This window comes from Mandrillus leucophaeus, unplaced genomic scaffold (genome assembly GCF_000951045.1).
Source record: "Mandrillus leucophaeus isolate KB7577 unplaced genomic scaffold, Mleu.le_1.0 Scaffold4, whole genome shotgun sequence".
Taxonomy (NCBI): domain Eukaryota; kingdom Metazoa; phylum Chordata; class Mammalia; order Primates; family Cercopithecidae; genus Mandrillus; species Mandrillus leucophaeus.
Genome location: NW_012104253.1, coordinates 11,390,477 through 11,413,373, shown reverse-complemented (window position 1 = coordinate 11,413,373; position 22,897 = coordinate 11,390,477). Strand labels below are relative to the sequence as shown.

The 22,897-nt window shown below is 42.1% G+C and overlaps 2 protein-coding genes across 2 annotated transcripts in view; both read left to right on the top strand.

Moving 5' to 3' along the window:
- The window catches only part of UNC79 (unc-79 homolog (C. elegans)), a 382,451-nt gene that overhangs the window by 11,232 nt on the left and 348,322 nt on the right, over positions 1 to 22,897 (top strand). The gene's annotated exons all lie outside the window — the stretch shown is intronic.
- LOC105547937 (cytochrome c oxidase subunit 8C, mitochondrial) lies at positions 2,458 to 3,590 on the top strand. The gene is made up of 2 exons (XM_011991734.1): positions 2,458 to 2,661; positions 3,267 to 3,590. The coding sequence occupies exons 1-2, from the start codon at positions 2,536 to 2,538 to the stop codon at positions 3,357 to 3,359; spliced, it is 219 nt and encodes a 72-aa protein (XP_011847124.1). The 5' UTR covers positions 2,458 to 2,535; the 3' UTR covers positions 3,360 to 3,590.

Sequence of the window (22,897 nt, the reverse complement as noted above, 5' to 3'; positions counted from 1 at the left end):
GACTGAGAACAAGGAGATGAGGTTAGGGAGGTGGCTAACCATGGTTCATGCAGGTCCTTGATTGGTTAGGGTAAGATTCCAGAGCACAGTTGCCCAGTGGAAATGTAACATGGGCTGGGCATGGTGGTTAACTTCCGTAATCCTAACATTTTGGGAGGCCGAGGCAGGTGGATTGCTTGAGGCCAGGAGTTCAATATCAGCCCAGCCAATATGGTGAGACATGCCCCAGAGTTAGGAGGTGGGGCCTTTGGGAAACAATTAGATCATAACACAGCCCTCATGAATAGGATTAGTGCCCTTATAAAAGAGGCCCCAGAGAGCTACCTTGTTGCTTCCATCATATGAAGACACAACCAGAACAAGGAAGTGGGCCCTCACTGGACATGAAATCTACCAGCACATTGATTTTGAATTTCTAGCATCCAGAACTGTAAGAAATACATTTCTGTCCTTTATAAGTCACCCAGTCTGTTGTATTCTAACAGCCTGAACAGATTGAGAAAGTAACAGAAAGGAACAAAAGTAACTGACCTGCTTCTTAATATTCATAAGCATGAAAGGACAACCAAGGATCATAAGATGTTTGAATAAAACTAGCAGGTTCAAAATGAATAAAAAAAAATGTACCCTAGAAGAAACACAGATAGTTCATGGAATAGAGATAACTTTTTAAAAGTTCAGATTAATATTGTGAAAGAAATCTAAAGTGATAGCATCTATAAAATACTAACAGGTGACTGTAAAAGCAAAAAATAGTATGTTTTAAAACTGTAATTCTAAAATAAAAAAGCATGGGCTAGAAGAAAAAGTCAAGGAAATCTTGCAAAATGTAGAACAAGGGAGAAAACGTTGATGAGTGAGAAAAAGGTTGAAAGACAGAGGTGACCCGCTAAGAAGGGCCAATGTCCATCAATAAGAATTTTAGGTTGAGAACACAGAAAACAGAGAGAAGCAAATAAACAGGAATAGTGCTCCCAGAGTTAAAGAACCATGACTTCAGATAGAAAGGTCTTACCCACTGCTAATCCATATGAATGGAAAAATACCCATATCTAACAGTATCCTGGAGGAACTTCACAATTCCAAGGACAAAAAGGAATGCTTAAAAGAGTCCCAAAAGGAAAAAGAGGGCACTCCAAGGAATGACAACTATATTGGCATTTTATTTCTTATCAGCTCACTAGGTGCTGGAAAAGAAAGGAACAATGCCTTGTGAAAATCTCTGAAGGACAATGATTTTGAGCCCAGAGTTCTACAACCATTCAAATTAGCATTTAAATGGAAATCAAAATATATATATTTTGATTTCCAAGGACTGAGGAACTTTATCACCTACAAACCCTTCCTGAAAGAACTGCTTAAGGATGTACTACAGCAAAATGAAAAGAAATCTAAGGAAGAGGAAGATACCAGCTGCAGAAAGACAGCAATTCAAAGAAACCCTGGAGTGTTACTTGCGCAATAGGCCCCCAAAAGGAATAATGTGAAGACACAGAATCATTGTAGTGGATAAAGTTTTATTACAGTACTAAATTTAAAAATCACAGTATATTTACTTTTCCCTCAAGAGAGTCTGGGCACAGTGCATCATGCCTGTAATCCCAGTACTTTGGGAGGCTGAGACAAGAGCATAGCTTGAGCCCAGGAGTTTGACATCAGCCTGGGTGACACAGTGAGACCCGTCTCTACCAAAGAATAAGAAAATTAGCCTTAGTGACAGATAATTACATCACCTTTTCTACCAGGTCCAAACACTCATTTGACCCTGCCATGAATATTTTTTATATCATCAGCAGACTGCAGAAATTTGTTCTTGGTTTTCAGTGTTAAGAATTAACCTACAGACAATTTATGGAAGATTTAATTTGCATTAGAGAACAGTGTGCTATAAACTCTGCCAATGCCAGGGCATTTTAAGAGGTATATAAAGTATAGGTAGAGAGGAAGACAAAGGGAAGGAGTAGGGGTGCCAAGTCCCTCAGCTTACCCAGCAGAAAAGAGATACTTAGTGTGAGGTGGGGTTGGGGCCCAGGGGAGGGTGGCAGGTGAGTTTAGGAGAGGATAGGACACGTGGGTGGAAAGTGAGGTGAATGAGGGCTGGAGGTTGCAGGGGGCGCTGAGTGGAAAAGGCGGGGCAGAGCAGGGTGTGCTGAACGGAGAGAGTAGAGCAGAGCAGGGGTTGCAGGGTGGAAGGGGCGGTGCAGAGCAAGTGGTGCTGAGCAGAAGGGGTGGGGCAGAGCAGGGGGTGCTGGGCAGAAAAAGTGGGGTAGAACAGGGGGTGCTGAGCAGAAGAGGTGTGGCAGAACACAGAGTGCTGACTGAAAAAGCAGTGCAGCACAAAGAGTGGTGAGCGGAAGAGGTGGGGCAGAGCAGGGGGTGCTGGGCGGAAGGGGCGGGGTAGGGGCGAAGGCGGAGCGCCCCCTCGTGGCTGGGGCGCCTGCGCAAACCAGCTGCCTCACGCTCGCTGGAACTCGCGCTACTTGGCAGCACCTGACTTGTGCTGTCTTCGCCTGAGTTTGTCTTACCTGAAGCGACATGCCTCTCCTGCGTGGGCGCTGTCCTGTCCGCCGCCACTACCGCGACGTGGCCCTGCTTGGCCTGCAGCCGGCTCCCCGCTTCGCCCACTCTGAGCCCGCGCGCCAGCGGCCCCTTTCTGCCGCCGTGAGTTGAGACCCAGCCATCATGGCGGCGCGGACAGGGCGGGCGGGAAGCGCGTGGCCCAGGCAGGGCGCCCCGACGGGTGGGAAGAAGGGAGGACAGGGCTTGCGGGCCTCGCATGGGAGGCTCCTGTGGCTTGGCCGCCGTTGGGGGAGGTTCCTGGGAGAGGGTCGCAGTGAGGATGCTGTGGTCAGGCGCAGGGGCGGAAAGCTTGGGACCCTGAGGGCCGCGCGGGGATTGGGCCTCCTTGGTTGTTACCCTTTACCGGCACCTGGCTCGGGGGCGGGGCTATGGTTTCGCGGAGGAACGGTTTACCATCCTCGGACGTCCTCGGCACTGCCAAGATTTAACATTTTTGATAAAATGGTGGAAATCCTGGGCCGCATCGAAATTCCACAGTGCGAAGGTTGGAACCGGAGAACCGTTGAAAAAAAAATCAGGTGATCCATGAATCGATTTTCAGCATTTTAGATTTCAGCATTTTAGATTTCCTGTTTCTAGGACAACGGTCTAGTTGATCAAAATGTTTTTTAAAGTACTTTTTGTTAGGCGGCAAGTCACTGGTCCAGGAAGCCATACTCAGCAGCGCATTTCATCTTCTCTTCCAGGAAATGGCTGTTGGACTTGTCGTGTTTTTTACGACCTTCTTAACACCAGCTGCGTACGTGCTAGTCAACCTGAAGCAGTTCAGAAAGAATTAGATGGAAGAAGATGTTGAACAGCTGTTAACGTCCAAAAAACTTTCAGAAAAAACTGTGTTTTTGTTAACGAGAGCAAGATTACCTAGTTGAGTGATGCAACCATTGTGGTATTCACTTTCCTCTTGTTTATGATGAATATTTTGCACTTTTTTAGTACTGTGCATTATATAGATGTATAGTGAAAAATGTTCTGCTTAAGTGTTAAATAAAACATTTATTTGTGCTTGGTAATATGTGTGCATATTATTTCCTAAACATCGTGAAAGCTGATGAAAATTTACTGAGAACTGCTGTGAAAAGTCAGACTTAGTGACTCAAGGAGTGACATTAAGCGTTACTGTATGGGAGTGAATATATCTAGTGACATCACCCTTAAAAGATTAGATGTAGAGCTGTGAGGTAAGATAAGTTTAGCTAAATGGTTTTTATGTTCTGTTAGTACTGCCATGCCATACTTCACAATTTGCTGTAAGAAGTACAACCATTTCTTATCTTTGCCTCTTTAAATGACTACACTTCAGAAGGTGAAGAGTCGGTACATCTCCTATTTTATGTTCTCTTAGTCTTCTGTGAGGTTTGAAGAATCATACACATCTTTGAACTGTCTTAGCTGTTGATTATGCTGTTATCATGGGCAACATAGTTCAACTCTGAGCCTTGGTTTTCTTATCTCTGTAATGGGGACTTAAAATTGCTGTCTTGAAGGGATGTTGTGGGAATAAAACATTGAAGAAAGAAAGATAAAGTACCTCTCAACATAGTACCTGAAACAATAGTCAATAAATAGAAGTTATTGTTTGAGGATATACAGGGTTGCTAATATTCATTCATTCAACAAATACTGAATTCCTGTGATGTGCCAGTTATTGTGTGAGGTCAGTATACCCCAAATAGACTCCTTCCTTGTTTAGCTTACAGGTCTTAGAGGGCTAATGTTTTGTTACTTTAGTATTTTTACATCTCTATCTCAAATTTTATATTGATGTATTAGTCGATGTTCTCCATAGAAACAGAAAAAATAGGATGTGTATGTATACACATTTATATATGGAGAGAGATTGGTTTATTTTAAGGAATTGGCTTATGGTTGTGGAAGCTGGCAGGTCAGAAATCTGCAGGACAGGCTGGTAGGCAGGAAGACACAGGAAGGAGTTGGAGTCCCAGTCTGAGGACAGTCTTCCGTCAGAATTCCCTTTTTGCTAAAGCCAGTCTTTAAAGCCTCTGACTGATTGGATGAGGTCCACCTACACTTTGAAGTACTATCTTCTTTACTCAAGGCCTACAGATTTAAATGTTAATCTCTTACAATCTTCACAGAAACACCTAAATAGTATTTGACCAGATACCTGGGAGCTGTGGCCTAGCCAAATTGACGCAAAATTAACCATCACAATTGGATAAAATAATTTTTCAGAGTGAGAGCATGAAAAAGGTTGGTGATACCCCTGAAATGTAAAGGTGTGAGCACAGTGGCTAATCAAAATCTTAGCAGTTTCTTAAGATCTACCTTCGCTGTTCACTGGTTGCAAACCTGCTCCTAGGCCCTTTACGTGAACTCCCATTGGGACACAGGCTCAATCTTCTGATTTCTTGTATTCAGTGAGACCTTGCTTTTGCTGCCAATTTTGAACTTACTTTTTCCTTCTCTAACTCTGGTGGCTTTGTATTTCGACTTCTGATGCCTGCCTTCATGTGCTCCAAATTATGGCAAAAGACAGCTTTACCCTCCTAGCTGGGGAAGAATATTGAGCTATAGGAATCTTTTCCATAGAACTTTAGCACTTAGTGTTCTGAACTGTTTGACACTCAAGTTACTGAGTACTCTTATGCAATAATACTGTATGTTGGAAAATGGTAACTTATTTTGATGAATGAACTCTGTTGCCCTGTCTCGTTAATTTTACACTCATAAAGGTGTCACATTCAAGGTACAGTTTGTTCTTGTTTGGAGTAGTTTTGTTCTATAAAGGCACTGTGAACACTGTATTAATGAATACTGAACTAGGGGAAATTCAGAGTTAAGTTCCTGTGGGCCTCTGGTCATAACATTTTTGTCAGCCTCTCAGTCTATAACTTATTTTGTGTGTGTTTCTTTTTAAAAACACCTTATTTAATATACAGATGCTCTTGGACTTAACAATGGGGTTACCTCCTCATAAACCCATTGTAAATTGAAAGTCCTGTAAATTGAAAATGCATTTAATCTACCTAACCTGAATATCGTAGCTTAGCCTACCCTACCTTAAATGTGCTCAGAACACTTATAAATCAAGTGCTGTTTTAAATGGAACCTATTTATAGTTTATGCACACATGCATAAACACAGACATACAATATGATACTTTGGTAGGTTCAAGAGTTGGGGGAGTCACATCTCTAATGTTATGCGTGATGTCAGCCTTCAATCAGCTGAGCTTCCTTATTCCACGGTTCCCACCACACCTTGACTGGACATCACTGAGATTTCTACTTCTTTCTTCTCCATAGGACCCTGCTATTTTTCCTTTTACTTATTGAACCTTATCTTTTTGTAGTATGTGAACTATTTTATTTTTACTTTTATTTTTTGAGATAGTGTCTCACTGTGTCACCCAGGCTGGAGTGCAGTGGCACAATCATAGCTCACTGAAGCCTCAAACTCCTGGGCTCAAGTGATTTTCCCACCTTGGCTTCCCAAAGCTTTGGACTACAGGCATGAGCCACTGTGCCCAGCATATTCAACACTTTTTAACTCTGTTTGAAATCACCTTTGCCATAGTATCACACACTGTGGTTTGGCTGCTTCTTATTTCCCTGCTATGAATTTGATAGTTCTTTCTTAGTCTTAGCCTTTCTTTTTTTTCTGTTGTAAAATGTATTCTTTCTTTATATTCTCATTCGTGTGAATAACTTCAGTTACCATATACTTGTTTACCCTCATATCAATCACCCTGTCCCATATCTTTCTCCTGAAATCCAGTTAATTATGTATATTTGCTTAACATTTCCTCTTGGATATTGTATAGACACTTCGGATTTAAAAATCCAAACCTGAAACTTTTCTCTCCTCAAACCTGCTCTCCTTCCTGTGCATTGAGTGATTCATTCAATATTTGATCATGTTTGGGCACTTACTGTACACCACTGTACACTGTGCTAGGAACTGGATATATACTGAGGAACCAAAAAGACAAAGTCAGTGCCCTAACTTGCTCTAGAAGAGGAGATAGACAAACATGTAGCCTTAAATACGTAATCATAAATAGGGTATGGAAAATAACCATGGGACCTAACTTAAATTGGGGGAGGAGAGAGTCACAGAAGTTGTTTGCTAACATGATATTTAAGTTAACCTGAAAGATAAATAGATGACGAGTTGGGGGAAAAATCAAAAATTTTAGGGAGAAAGAGCATCATATATGACACCCTGAGGAGGCCAATATCTGCAACATTTTGTAGAATTGAAGAAAGCAGTGTTTAAGGGTTTTGAGTGAGAAGGAAAGTGATACGAGAAGATGATGATGGGCAGATGAGAGCCAAATCCTTACAGGCTGTGTTTTATGGACATTTAAGGTTTTATTATAACTACAAGTTGAGTACCTCTAATTTGAAAATCTGAAATCCAAAATGCTCCAAGATCTGAAACTTAATGAGTGCTGACACGATGCTCAAAGGAAATGCTCATTGGAGCATTTCTGATTTTGGATGTTGAGCTCGTTGGAGCATTTCTGATTTTGGATTTTTAGCTTGGGGATGCTCAAGTGGTAAGTATAATGCACATATTTCAAAATCCAACAAAATTCAAAATCTGAAACACATCTGGTCCCAAGCATTTTTTTCTTTTTTTGAGACAGGATCTTATTCTGTCACCCAGGCTGGAATGTAGTGGTGCTATCGTGGCTTACTGCACCCTTGACATCCTGTTCTCAAGTGATCCTCTCACCTTAGTCCCTTGAATAGCTGGAACCACAGGCATGTGCCACCATGATCAACAAATTAAAAAACTTTTTTTTTTTTTTAGAGACGGGGTTTTGCTATGTTGCCCAGACTGGTGTTGATCTCCTGGGCTCAAGTAATCCTCCTGCCTTGATCTCCCAAAGTGCTGGGATTACAGGCATGAGATACTGCACCCAGCCCTAAGCATTTTGAATAAGAGATATTCAATCTATACAGGAAAAGGGTTTTCAGCAGGAAAGGGTTAGGATCTGGTTTTGGTAAGACAACCCAAGTACTTTATGAAAGTAAATACAATGAGAATTAGATCATGTTTGGCTTGAATCTCAAAAGTAAGCTAGTATGGTTATTTCAGCCACCAGCGATAGACAGGGAAGCCATCTTTGTCTCTACTGTAGCTCTAATTTTACAGTCTTTTTTTTTTTGATGGAGTTTCGTTCTTGTCACCCAGGCTGGAGTGCAATGACGTGATCTCGACTCCTTGCAACCTCCTTCTCCTGGGTTCAAGCAATTCTCCTGCCTCAGCCTCCTGAGTAGCTGGGATTACAGGTGCCTGCCACCATACCTGGCTAGTTTTTTTTTTTTTTACCCCCGAGATGGAGCCCAGGCTGGAGTGCAGTGGCACATAATCAGCTCACTCACCGCAACCTCCGTCTTCTGATCTCAAGCGGACTCTCCTGCCTCAGTCTCCCAAGTAGCTGGGATTATAGGTGCCTGCCACCACACCCAGCTAGTTTTTGTATTTTTAATAGAGACGGGGTTTCACCATGTTGGCCAGGCTGGTCTCAAACTCTTGACCTCGTGATCGGCCCGCCTTGGCCTCCCAAACTGCTGGGATTACAGGCGTGAGCCACCACACCCAGTCAGTTTTTTGTATTTTTAGTAGAGATGGGGTTTCACCATGTTGGCCAGGGTGGTCTTGAACTCCTGACCTCAAGTGATCCACCCGCCTTGGCCTCCCAAAATACTGGGATTACAGGTGTGAGCCACAGTGCCTGGTCTAATTTTACAGTCTTAATAATTTTACATTTTGAACTTCTCTTACATTGACCACCTCTTTCCATCCAGGTTCAGCTTCATCTCTTAACAACTCCTAACTGTCTTGCTAACTATGCTCTTGTTATAGTCAACTACTCATATTTTCATATCCCTATCCTATCAGTGCACCAGTTTTTCAGATTGTCTCCAGCCTTTACATAGGTAGCTAGTGTCTCTAAAACGCTTTTCTCCTTCTCCAATTTCTACTTTGGCTTGGATAATTTTTACTCCTATTGCTCTCTCAACTCTCAGATTAAATGTGTCTGTTGGATAACCTGTCCATCTCCTGATCTAGGCTCACTGCAACCTCTGCCTCTCAGGTTCAAGCTATTCTCCTGCCTCAGCCTCCCAAGTAGCTGGGATTACATGCACCTGCCACCACACCTGGCTAATTTTTGTATTTTTAGTAGAGACAGAGTTTCGTTGGCCAGGCTGGTCTCAAACTCCTGACCTCAGGTGATCCACCTGCCTTGGCCTCCCAAAGTGCTAGAATTATAGGTGTGAGCCACTGTTCCCAGCCACTTCTATTTCATTCTTGTAGGTTGCAGCCCTTTGAGGTCTTAACCCAAATTGACATGGGTTCACCCATTCACCTGATTCCTCTCCCAACCCAGATCGCTTTAGACTCTGGGCTGCAATCTCTGTTTACTTACCCACAAGAGACTGTCAAAAGCACTTTTTAGTCACTTCTTCCAGAATTGCTGAATGCAGGGCTGTCTTGGTCTCTGTATTTCACCAGTGCCTGGCCTGGTAAGTCTTCAGTGTTTTGCAGTTCTTCAGTACCTTCAAGGAGATGTTTGTGTATTTTGTTCTACTTGTCTAGTTGATCAGCAGAAATAACTGGCTTTACTGACCCATTCTGCCAACCAGAAGTGCAAACCCACTATATGATCTGATTTTTCAGGTTTTGAAATATTTAATTTTTTTGCCACATCTGGCCTAGTAATCTGTTTTTAAAGCTATGGTTAAAGCAAATGAATAGCTTTCTTTATATAAGGTGAATGGAGAATTTGAAATAATCTTAAGTTCTGGTTAAAAAATGTTTTCTCTGACTTTTATTTTAGGTTTGGGGGTACATATGCAGATTCGTTAACATGGGTAAATTGTATGTCATGAGGTTTGGGTGTACAGATTATTTTGTCACCCAGGTAATAAGCATAGTACTCAACAGGAAGTTTTTCGATTCTCACCCTCCTCCCACCCTTCAAACTGAAGTAGGCCCCAATGTGTCTTGTTCCTTTGTTTCTGTGTGTACCCAGTGTTTCGCTCCGACTTAGAGAACATGTGATATTTGGTTTTCTCCTCCTGCATTAATTCACTTAGGACCTGTGTTAATTCACATAGGATAGTGGCCTCCAACTCTATCCATGTTGGTGCAAAGGACATGATCTCCTTTGTTTTCATGGCTACATAGTATTCCGTGGTGTATATGTACCACATTTTCTTTATCCAGTCCACCACTGGTGGGCATTGTGATGGTCAATAATGGGTGTCAAGGTTATTGGATTGAAGGATGCAAAGTATTGGTCCTGGGTGTGTCTGTGAGGGTGTTGCCAAAGGAGATTAACATTTCAGTCAGTGGGCTGGGAAAGACAGACCCACCCTCAATCTGGTTGGGCACCATCTAATCAGCTGCCAGTGTGGCCAGAACATAAAGCAGGCAGAAAAACATGAAAAGACTAGACTGGCTTAGCCTCACAGCCTAAATCTTTCTCCCGTGCTGTATGCTTCCTGCCCTCAAACATCAGACTCCAAGTTCTTCAGTTTTGGGACTCGGACTGGCTTCCTTGCTCCTCAGCTTGCAGATGGCCTATTGTGGGACCTTGTGATTGTGTGAGTTGATACTACTTAATAAACTTCCATATATATATGTATCAAATCCTGTTAGATCTGTCCCTCTGGAGAACCCTGACAAATACAGATTTTGGTACCAGGAGTGGTTCTAGAGGAACAGAATATTAACGATGGAGTTTTTTTATTGGTTTTAGGGTTTCTGGAGTTGGTTGCTTAATATGATTAGACTCCATAATGGTAAGGATGCTACTTCTGATAGTATGGAGAACACTGATACTTGTTGGCATGAACTGTTTAGAGAGTTATGCAAAGTAAATGTATTTGATGCCCCTGAGAGGCAAGGAGTTTAGTGACTCTATGCATAATACCTTTAACTATATGTGGAGGACCAAGGAACATAATGAAGTTGGTTGGTTGCTCGAGTTTAGTGACTGTATGCATAGTACCTTTAACTATATGTGGAGGACCAAGGAGCATAATTAAGTTGGTTGGTTGCTCCTAAGTTCACTGGACAAAGTGATGAAAGAAAATGATGAACTCAGGGATTCTAACTGCCAGCTTCAGAAGCAGATCCTGAGCCTCAAATCTTCTAAGATTGCCCTGAATGAGAGTCTTATCTCCTGTAGAGAAAGAGCTGAAATTGTAGAAAAACAGACATAAGCTCTTACCACGTGCATGACTGACCTGCAGTGAAAGGCGGATGCACAGCCTCGCCAGGTGTCTACTGTTAAAGTGAGGTCATTGATTGGAAAAGAATGGGACCCTGCAACTTGGAATGGGGACATGTGGGAGGACCCTGATGAAACTGGGGACAGTAAGCTTGTAAATTCTGATGAACCTTTTTTTGCCAGAAGAAACAGCTTCCCCATTCCCAGTAGTGGCAACATCCCCTTTCCGACCCCATGCTGCCATCAGCCTTTCCACCTTTGTCTGAGGAGATAAACCTTGCACGGCTGCCTGAGGCAACAGTGATGGCCTCCCCTGAGTCAGCTGCCAGGCAAGATGTTGATTCTCCTTAGGAGCCACCCCCAACACCCCTGTTTGCTTCTAGAACTATAACTAAAGTCCCAGCAGGTCCCTAGAGGTGAGGTTGAGAGTGTGACCCATGAAGAGGTGTAATACACTCAAAGGAACTACTTGAGTTTTCTAATTTATATAAGCAAAAATCTGGAGAACAGGCATGGGAATGGAAATTAAGGGTGTGGGATAATGGTGGAAGGAACATAGAGTTGGATCAGGCTGAATTTATTGATTTGGGCCCACTAAGTAGGGTTTCTGCATTTAATGTTGTAGCTTGGGTAGTTAAAAAAGGTTCTAATGGTTTATTTGCTTGGTTAGCTGAAATATGGATTAAAAGATGGCCCACTGTGAGTGAGCTGGAAATGCCTGATCTCCCTTGGTCTGATGTAGAGGAAGGGATCCAAAGGCTTAGGGAGATTGGGATGGTGGAGAGGATTAGTCACTTTAGACCTACTCATCCCGGCTGGGAGGGTCCAGAAGGTACACCCTTGACCAATGCTTTGCAAAATAGATTTATGAGGGCAGCACCTGCATCTTTGAAAAGCCCTGTAATTGCTCTTCTCTGTATGTCAGATCTAACAGTGGGAACTGCAGTCACTCAAAGACAGAATTTAAATAAAATGGGAATAATTGGATCCCAAGGTGGCAGGGACCAAGTGGCAGCACTCAACCATCAAAACCAAGGTCTGCGTAGCTACCATAATGGACAGCAGAGGCAAAGCAGCAATTAGAATAGTCTGACTTGTGTAGAGCTCTGGCATTGGCTAATTACATTGTTCCTAGAAGTGAAATTGTAGGAGGCCTACTGCATTCCTACATAATTTGTATAAGCAGAAAACTTCCAGGTTGAATGGACGAAAGACTAACTTGAATTATAAAAAGAGAGAATCGTGACTTGAGCCACTTTACAGACTCAGAACCCCTTGAATGAAGGGGAGGCTGGGTCTCCTTGAGGAAGGACCCCACTATACTACCGACAATTTCTGCCGTTAATCTTTCTCCCATCCTTCCCCACGGAGACATCCAGCCTTTTACCAGGGTAACTATACACTGGGGAAAGGGAAATGATCAGACATTTTGGGGATTACTGGACACTGGCTCTGAGCTGATGTTGATTCCAGGGGACTCAAAACATCACTGTCGTCCTCCAGTTAAAGTAGGGACTTACAGAGGTCAGGTAATTAATGGAGTATTAGATCAGGTCAAACTTATGGTGGGTCCAGTGGGTCCCTGGACTCATCCTGTCATTTCCCCAGTGCCAGAATGCATAATTGGCATTAACATACCTAGCAGCTCGCAGTACCCTCACATTGGCTCCCTGACTGGTAGGATAAGGGCCATTATGGTGGTAAGGGCCAAATAGAAACCATGAGAGCTTTCTCTACTTAGGAAAATAGTAAATAAAAAACAATATTGCATCGCTGGAGGGATTGTGGAAATTAGTGCCACCATCAAGGATTTGAAAGATGCAGAGGTGGTGATTCCCTTCACATCCCCATTCAACTCTCCTATTTGGCCTGTGCAGAAGACAGATGGATCTTGGAGAATGACAGTGGATTATTGTAAGTTTAACCAAGTGGTGACTCCAGTTGCAGCTCTGTATCAGATGTGGTTTCATTGCTTGAGCAAATTAACATGTCTCTTGGTACCTGGTATGCAGCCATTGACTTGGCAAATGCCTTTTTCTCCATTCCTGTCCATAAGGCCCACCAGAAGCAATTTGCCTTCACTACCTCAGGGATATATCAACTCTCCAGCTTTGTGTCATAATCTTATTCGGAGAGAACTTGACTGCTTTTTGCTTCTACAAGGTATCACACTGGTCCATTACATTGATGACATTCTGCTGACTGGATCCAGTGAGCAAGAAGTAGTAAACACACTGGACTTATTGGTGAGACATATGTGTTCCAGAGAATAAATTCAACTAAAATTCAGGAAACTTCTACCTCAGTAAAATTTTTAGGGGTCCAGTGGTGTGGGGCCTGTCAAGATACGCCTTGTAAGGTGAAGGGTAAGTTGTTGCATTTGGCCTCTTCTACAACCAAGAAAGAGGCACTGGCTGGGTGTGGTGGTTCATGCCTGTAATCCCAGCACTTTGGGAGGCCAAGGCGGGTGGATCACTTGATGTTAGGAGTTCGAGACCAGCCTGGTCAACATCGTGAAACTTCGTCTCTACTAAAAATACAAAAATTACCGGGGTGTGGTGTGATGTTGGGTTGTTAATATGAGCTCTTTCTAATTTTTTGATGTGGGTGTTTAGCACTATAAACTTTCTTCTTAACACTGCTTTAGCTATATCCCAAATATTATAGTATGTTGTATCTTTGTTTTCATCAGTTTCAAGGAATTTCTTAATTTCTGTCTTAATTTCATTGTTTACCCAAAAGTCGTCCAGGAGATGATGGTTTAATTTTCATGTAATTATAGGATTTTTGAGAGCTCTTGATACTGATTTCTATTTTTATTGTGCTGTAGCTCGAGAGTGTAATTGTTAAGATTTTGTTTTTTAAAAAATTTGTTGGCCGGGCACGGTGGCTCACGCCTGTAATCCCAGCACTTTGGGAGGCTGAGGCGGGCGGATCATGAGGTCAGGAGATCGAGACCATCCTGGCTAACACGGTGAAACCCCGTCTCTACTAAAAATGCAAAAAATTAGCCAGGTGAGGTAGTGGGCACCTGTAGTCCCAACTACTCGGGAGGCTGAGGCAGGAGAATGGCGTGAACCCAGGAGGCGGAGCTTGCAGTGAGCCGAGATCATGCCACTGCACTCCAGCCTGGGCAACAAAGTGAGCCTCTGTCTCAAAAAAAAAAAAAAATTTGTTGAGAATTGCTTTATCTCTGATTATGTGGTTAGGTTTGGAGTATGTGCCATGTGCCTCTGGGAAGAATGCATATACTGTTGTTGTTGGGTGGAGTGTTCTGGGGATTTCTGTTAGGTCCGTTTGGTCAAGTGTTGAGTTTAGGTCCCAAACATCTTTGTTAGTTTTCTGCCTTGAAGATTTGTTTAATCCTATCAGTGAAATATCGAAGTCTCCCACTGTTATGTGGTTATCTAAGACTCTCTGTAGGTCTCTAAGAACTTGTTTTTTGAATCTGGGTGCTCCAGTGTTGGGTTCACATATATTTAGGATAGTTAGGTCTTCTTGTTGAATTGAATACTTTATATCACTATGTAATGCCTTTCTTTTTTTCTTTTTTTTTTTTTTTTTGAGATGGAGTCTCGCTCTGTTGCCCAGGCTGGAGTGCAGTGGCGTGATCTTGGCTCACTGCAAGCTCCGCCTCCCAGGTTCATGCCATTCTCCTGCCACAGCCTCCCGAGTAGCTGGGCCTACAGGCGCCCGCCACCATGCCTGGCTAATTTTTTTTTTGTATTTTTAGTAGAGACGGGGTTTCACTGTGTTAGTCAGGATGATCTTGATCTCCTGACCTCGTGATCCACCCGCCTTGGCCTCCCAGAGTGCTGGGATTACAGGCGTGAGCCACCACGCCCGGCCTATGTAATGCCTTTCTTTGTCCTTTTTGATCATGTTGGTTTAAAGTCTGTTTTGTCTGAAATAAGAGAAACCTGCACACACAAAAACCTTTTTAGTTGAAGTATAACACAGGTATACAAGTTATAAGTGTATGGCTGAATGAATTTCACAAAGTTAGTATACCCATGCAACCAGCTCCCAGAGCAAGAAACAGAACATTACCAAGATCCAAAAAGACTTTCTTATGCCCTCTTCTATTCATTAGCCACCTAAAGATAATCCCAATCATGACTTCTAACAGCATAGATTAGTTTTACCTGTTTGAATTTTAATATAAATATATAATATAGAATGTACTATTACCTCTGACTTCCTTTGCTCAATGTTATGTATGTGAGATTTATCCATATTGTAGTTTAGGTTTTATTTTAATTTATTGTAGGTGGAGAGATTAGATCAAGAAGGTGGCACATATGTTCCACCTCCAAACAAATCTGGAGAAAAACATAGCTCAGTAGTCACTGTAGATGGGTGTTTTAGATGTGGGGAATTCCAGGCTCAGTTTCAACATATACAAGGAATGGAAAAGGGGCCTGGGATAATCTTCAGCGGGACTGTTAAGGGAACTATACTTAGCTACTTAGCATGTTAAACCCTCCCCCATCTCAGTTTGTGGCATTGGCTTAAAAAATAACTTTATTGAGATATAATTTACATATAATTCAATTCACTGGCATTGGCTTATTGACTAAAGTTGTAAATGTGGATACTGGGGGCTAAAGGGCCTGGGATTTTTTTCCAGGTAGTTGCTACTGTCCTCTAGAAAAAAATGGGAAGCCTTTACAATTACAATAGGTGCCACATGTCCTGCCCCTCCTCCTATATTTACCAGAATCAGGTCACAGTAAAAATAAACAGAAGGATAGAAATTCTCAAATACAGAAGTGCTCAGGGCTGGGTGCAGTGGCTCATGACTATAATTCCAACACTTTGTGAGTCTGAGGAGGGAAGATTGCTTGAGCCCAGGAGTTTGAGACCAGCTTGGGCAACGTAGGGAGACCCCATCTCTACAAAAAAAACCCTTTTAATTAAAAAAAAGTTATCAGGCTGCGAGCAGTGGCTCACGCCTGTAATCCCAACACTTTGGGAGGCCGAGGTGGGTGGATCACTTGAAGTCAGGAGTGCGAGACCAGCCTGGCCAACGTGGTGAAACCCTGTCTCTACTAAAAATACAAAAATTATCGGGTTGTAGTGGCAGGTGCCTATAATCCCAGCTACTTGAAGGCTGAGGCAGGGGAATCACTAGACCTGGGAGGTGGAGGTTGGAGTGAACTGAGATCGTGCTACTGCACTCCAGCCTGGGTGACACAGCGATACTTCATCTCAAAAAAAAAAAAAAAAAAAAAAGTGATCAGACTACCAAGTTTCACCAAATACTTGAGGAAAATCAACACCATGAAAAAAGAAGTACCAAACTCAAGTTATAAAACTAATACTGAGAAAGCAGAGTTAACATAGCAAGCAGAGAACCATTTTTAAAGCAAACATATTCTCATAGATTTGACAATGGAACATCCTTGACTATGAAGCAGAGATCTTGAATATTAAAAATATAATTATTAAGATGAAGAACTCAGCATCTGAGCTAAATATCGGAATGGTACAAAGATCAAATTAGCTGCCAGAGTAAGCTGTGAAAGTCTTTAAGCACATAGAGAAAAGACCAAGGAAATAGAAATAGTGAGAAAAAAGGGTACGTGGAATACAGCTTCAGGAATTTAATATCTGTCTAATAGGAATTTCAGTTAGAGAAAAATGAAGGGAGGAAATAAAGGAGTCAAATAAAAGTTTCCCAGAGCTGGAAATGACAAAAGGCCTCAGATTGAAACAATCCATCAGCTGGAAGTAGAATAAATTATAAAAGGCCTATACCTAAATACATTCTGGTGAAATTTGAGAAGACAAAGGATAATGAGAAAATTCCAAAAGCTTTCAGACAGAAAAAAAGAGGTTGGCAGGAGAATGGCGTGAACCCGGGAGGCGGAGCTTGCAGTGAGCTGAGATCCGGCCACTGCACTCCAGCCTGGGTGACAGAGCGAGACTCCGTCTCAAAAAAAAAAAAAAAAAGAGGTTGTCTACAAAGCAATAATCACATCTTTTATTGTAGCACAATCTTCGCAGGCAATGAAACAACACTTTCAAAGATAGAAAAGAAAATGATTTTGTAACCAATTAGAATATTATACCTACCCAAAGTAACATTTAGGTGGGAGGGTAAAATAAAGATGTGCAAGGCCTTAAGGTTTCCCACGTGAGGTATTTCAGGTGAATTGTGGATTGTAGAAAATGTTCCTTCCCTTCCTTGTCTGAGCAAAGATTTTTAAAAATTTATGATTTAACTAACTAAGGATATAAATGTTATCACAAATGAGTTGGTTACACAGAGCAGATCCAAAACAGCATCTGTTCAGTGCATCTTTCCATGGCTCTTAGGTTCTTAATGGGATGTATAACTGCTGGAGATGATATCCAGCCAGAACAAGGTCCTGTGGATGTGGGAAAACTCAAGTCTTGCTAAGCTTTTGTCCTTTTATATATTTAGGGCTGAGGTGACCTTTCAGAAATAACTTAATCCATGTGTTTCTATTAGTGTAAGCAAATACTAAGTTCTCTTGATTCTTTTTTTTTTTTTTTTTGAGACAGAGTTTTACTCTGTCACCCAGGTGGGAGTGCAGTGGCATAATCTTGGCTGACTGCAATCTCCGCCTCCCGGGTTCAAGCAATTCTTGTGCCTCAGCCTCCTGAGTAGCTGGGATTATAGGTGCATACCACCACAACCAGCAAATGTGTGTATTTTTAGTAGAGATGGGGTTTCACCATGTTGGCCAGGCTGGTCTTGAACTTCTGACCTCAGGTGATCCACCTGCCTCAGCCTCCCAAAGTGCTGGGATTATAGGCATGAGCCACTGTGCCCAGCCTTTCTTGATTCTTTTTATTTTTCCCAATAAGTATAAGTGCTAGGACTCTTGATTCTTAACCAAAAGCCAGTATTGCCAAGGACACATCCTCTGAGTAGAAAAAGCAGTTGATTCCCAGTGTTCCTGAGCTTCTTGTTTCACAGACATCTATTTTTTTCCCCACAGTCCTCATCTCTTAGCTCTTATCTGGGAGGCTTTCGTACTGACTTTGATTTGAAGACATCGTAAATCCAGTTCTCCATTTTTCTCCTGTTAAATAGTGATTAGAGGCTGCGTTCCTGCAAAACAAATCTATTATCACATAGGAGGTAAAAATAAAAATCATAAAATAGTAAAAAAAGAAATCTAAGGACGAGGAAGAAATGGGTACAGGAAATAGTGGTGAAGAATGCCAGTCAAACAAAATAGTTAAGTTCAAGTAATAGTTGATTCATTAAGTCAAACAATTTAATAATCTAGAACTGAACCCTCAGGTGGTAGAACATGTGTTGGAGTAAAAGTGGATGGTAGCCAGCAGGGAAGGCTATAAATACTGATACTGATGGAGATACTTTTGGCCAGTGAAATTGTATTCCTTTATTAATGCTGTGTGAGATAAGAAAAAAAAAGGGTATTCCTTCAAAATTTAAGGTTAACTGTAAGAAGTATGGAAATAGGCTGGATGTTTTCTAAACCTTTAGAATAAAAACATGGAAAAGAAAATGAATCCAAAACAAAAAGGCAAAAAAGTTAGACTAGCAACAATAGGTGTGGTAAATTGAAAAAATAGGAAAAATAACATGAGGGCAGGAATAACTTTTAAAAGATTAGTAATCACAACAAATGTGTTTGTTGTGAGAAGCCAGGGACCCCAAATGGAGGGACCAGCTGAAGCTGCAGCAGAAGAACGTAAATTGTGAAGATTTCATGGACATTTATTAGTTCCCCAAATTAATGCTTTTATAATTTCTTACGCCTGTCTTTACTGCAGTCTCTGAACATAAATTGTCAAGATTTCATGGGCACTTATCACTTCCCCAATCAATACCCTTGTGATTTCCTATGCCTGTCCTTACTTTAATCTCTTAATCCCATCATCTTCTTCGTAAGCTGAGGAGGATATATGTCACCTCAGGACCCTGTGATGTATATGTCACCTCAGGACCCTGTGATGATTGCGTTAACTGCACAAATTGTTTGTAGAGCATGTGTGTTTGAACAATATGAAATCTGGGCATCTTGAAAAAAGAACAGGATAACAGCAATGTTCAGGGAACACCAGAGGTAAGACTTCTGGCCACCAGTGAGCTGGACGGAACAGAGCCATATTTCTCCTCTTTCAAAAGCAAATAGGAGAAATATCGCTGAATTCTTTTTCTCAGCAAGCAACATCCCTGAGAAAGAGAATGCGCCCTGAGAGTAGGTTTATAGATGGCCCCCTTAAGGCATGCCATCTTTTATGGTCAAAGCCGAAGGGATGAAATAAGCCCCAGTCTCCTGTCATGCTCCCAGGTTTATTAGGACGAGGACATTCCCACCTAATAAATTTTGGTCAGAGGTTGTCTGCTTTCAAACCCTGTTTCCTGATAAGATGCTATCAATGACAATGCGTGCCCGAAACTTCATTAGCAGTTTTAATTTTGCCCCATCCGGTGGTCCTGTGATCTCGCCCTGCCTCCACTTGCTTTGTGATATTTTATTACCTTGTGAAGTATGTGATCTCTGTGACCCACACCCTATTTGTGCACTCCCTCCCCTAATAAAAACTTGCTGGTTTTACAGCTCGGAGAACATCACGGATCCTGCCGACATGTGATGTCTCCCCTGAACACCCAGCTTTAAATTTCTCTCTCTAGTGCTCTTTCCCTTTATTTCTCAAACCAGCTGAGACACCTAGGAAGTAGAAAAGAACCCACGTAACCATCGGGAGCGGGTTCTCCCCATATGTGTTGACTCCTTGTCTTGGCAAGCCCATCTATCTTAAGCAGTGGTAAAGGCAGGTAGACTAATCTAGGCAACAGGCTGCCTAATTTACTGTGTTCAGCTCTGACTTGAGAAAAAGTGACCATTTGCCTTCCCATAGTCCATGATTTCTTCTATGGATGGAAATAGTTGGAATAGAGAAGAAGTCAATATGGACACAATAGCTGCATAATTGATTACAATGACCTGATCAGAGTCAATGTGAGAGGCAACAGGAACACAGTATCCCAGTGACACAGGATTGAATTTACACATTTATGTAAAATCCAAAACTCCCTCCTTAATTTTTGTTCCTATTTGACCCTTTCTCAGAGTGATTCTGCTATATGTCATCCTTGGACCACTTTAGTTAGGCCTGTTCTTCCAGTTTTGTTCATTTTGCAGTCATTGCGTGAGTTAGATATTGCCTTTTCATTGTATTTTCATTTTTCTTTGATTATTTTGATTAGTTTCATTTCTATCTGGATTCTACTGAAGGATAAGTGTTTCTAAAACACTGAGACTTATTTTACTTGCTATCAAAATTTTAACAAATTAAATTCATCTATTAGAATATTCAGATTTTTAAAAATCTGAAAATATGATGTTTGCTAGAGACGTCACCCCTTTAAAAGTTTAAAATAAAGGGATGGGTCTTCTGCAAAAGATGATGGGGAGTGGGGAGAAGGCATTTTTACTCTCTTCTTCTTTGACAATCAAATGACAAAAATGAAAACGTAGAGGAAAAAATGCCATTTTCTTTTTCTTTTCTTTTTTTTTTTTTTTTTTTTTTGAGACATAGTCTTGTTCTGTCATCCAGGCTGGAGTGCAGTGGGACAATCTTGATGCACTGCAACCTGTCTCCTGGATTCAAGTCTCATGCCTCAGCCTTCTGAGTAACTGGGATTACAGGTGCACACCACCACACCCAGCTAATTTTTTGTATTTTTAGTCAAGATAGGGTCTTGCTGTGTTGCTCACGCTGGTCTCAAACTCCTGGACTCAAGTGATCCACCCCCTTCACCCTCCCAAAGTGCTGGGATTACAGGCATGAGCCACTGTGCCTGGCTCAAAAAATGCCATTTTCAAAGAATTAGAAAAGCTATTAAGACACAAACTACAGGCCAGGCACGGTGCCCAGCACTTTGGGAGGCTGAGACGGGCGGATCATGAGGTCAGGAGATTGAGACCATCCTGGCTAACACGGTGAAACCCCGTCTCTACTAAAAGATACAAAAAATTAGCCAGATGTGGTGGCGAGCACCTGTAGTCCCAGCTACTCGGGAGGCTGAGGCAGGAGAATGGTGTGAACCCGAGAGGCGGAGCTTGCAGTGAGCATTCCAGCCTGGGCAACAGAGTGAGACTCCGTCTCAAAAAAAAAAAAAAAAAAAAAAAAACCAAAAGAAGAAACACAAACTACAAAATAGTACACCTTAGCAAATATCGTAAACAAGTGAACCTGAAACAAAGACTGGAAGCTCACTGTCTCCTTATTCCTTGAGCAGAATCCAGATTTCAACCAAAAGTTCTTAAAGGCATTCAATGTTTGTTTGTGGGTGCTTGGATGAGGTCACTGGAGAAGACAAATGCCCTTTAGAAAACTTCTTTATTGTGGGGGTTTGAGTTTACTTGTCATTTCTATGATATATTCTCCTAGGCAACACCTGCAAGAGGAGAAGTAAGGTAGAGGAAGACGAGGCAATGATTGCCAAATCACAACACAACATACCTTAACCCAAAGGGTGTTGTTTTGAGCTTTGGTGCAAAAAACTGGTAGTAGTAAAGGAAATACATTAAGTAGGAATGTGTTCCAGACAGTAAACTTGTGTGAAATTCTCTGACTTGATTCCCCTTACTTCTACTTCTACTGTTTTTCAACATGTTCCTGGCCCAATTCAAAGACTAGACTGTGCCTAAAAACGTTTTTACAAATTGTAGTATAGAGACTTCCAGTTTCCAGTTCTGCATGTGAGGAACTTGAAAGTTGCCACTCCGTTTTAACGACAAGTAAAAAGCTGAACCGACTGAAAAAATCAATGACTTTCCTTAGATTCATAAGAGAGGTAAGGAAGCAGGGCACACTGCTGCTCCCAGGATTAGAGTATCATGCTTACCAGAGCAGAAAAGTCATGCACAGACACTGCCGTGGGAACAAGTGCCCAGGTAGGAAAACCTGAACTGTAATTGGCATATTAGTAGAGGCTCAGTGTGAATGAGTCTGAGGGTTAAATATTCCTGGGGACCTAGTCATAGGAACCCCTCCTTCCTTTTGTGAGTTTTACCTCTAGGAAGGTCGGCCAGGTTGGCCACGGTAAGTATCAGAGAAAAATCCCCTTGTGTTTCTGGCAGGCAGAGGGAAAAGGAACCATTTTGAAATATGCCAGATTAATCTGTTCTTAACAAGGCCTGCCTTTAGGGGAACTAGTTAACCACAGCCTGACCTACTGGGGTTTCATCACTGCCTAACTTACCTGAGGGAAAGGAAGGAACCAACTCCAGTTAGCTTTAGCCTTCCATGTGGGAGAAGGGAAATAACCTGATTCTAGCCTATGCGGCCAGCCTGTCCCACTTAAGAAGGGGTAGAAAAAAATGATAAACACTTGTGGAGTTCGCAGTCCAGAAGCATAGACTCACTGAAAGACTGAGGCCTAATCACAGGGCTATAGAATGCTTCCCTTCCCCTCACACCTAATCACTACATTACTAAAGGCCTATTTATGGCAGTTCCTTTTACCTGGTACATGATGTCCAGCTATCAAGAAAAACATTACAGGACATTCTAAAAGACATAAAGAACAATTTGAAGAAACAGAGCTAGCATCAGAAGCAGACAGGGAAGGGATGTTGCAATGACCAGACCAGGAATTTTAAACGACTGTGATTAATTGCAAAGGACTCAAATAGGTAAACTAGATTGCGTGCAAGAACAGAGGGAAAATGTAAGCAGAGAGGTGGAAATCTTAAGAAAGAGCCAAAAAGAAGTGCTAAGAATCAGAAGCACTGTAACAGAAATGAAGAATGCCTTTGATGGGCTTATTCAGTAGACTAGACATGGCTGAAGAAAGATCTCTGAGCTTAAAAATATATTAATAGAGGCCAGGCACAGTGGCTCACGACTGTAATCCCAGCACTTTGGGAAGCCAAGGCAGGTGGATCACGAGGTCAGGAGATCGAGACCATCCTGGCTGACACAGTGAAACCCCGTCTGTACTAAAACTACAAAAAAATAGCTGGGCGTGGTGGCGGGTGCCTGTAGTCCCAACTACTCAGGAGGCTAAGGCGGGAGAATCACTTGAACTCGGGAGGCAGAGGTTGCAGTGAGCCAAGATAGTGCCATTGCACTCTGGCCTGGGCGACA

What these genes read in the sequence shown, in the direction of transcription:
- LOC105547937 (XM_011991734.1), top strand. Translation starts at nt 2,536, where the DNA reads ATGCCTCTCCTGCGTGGGCGCTGTCCTGTCCGCCGCCACTACCGCGAC. An exon ending in AGCGGCCCCTTTCTGCCGCC is followed by an intron (nt 2,662 to 3,266) that starts GTGAGTTGAGAC and finishes CTTCTCTTCCAG; the next exon opens with GAAATGGCTGTTGGACTTGT.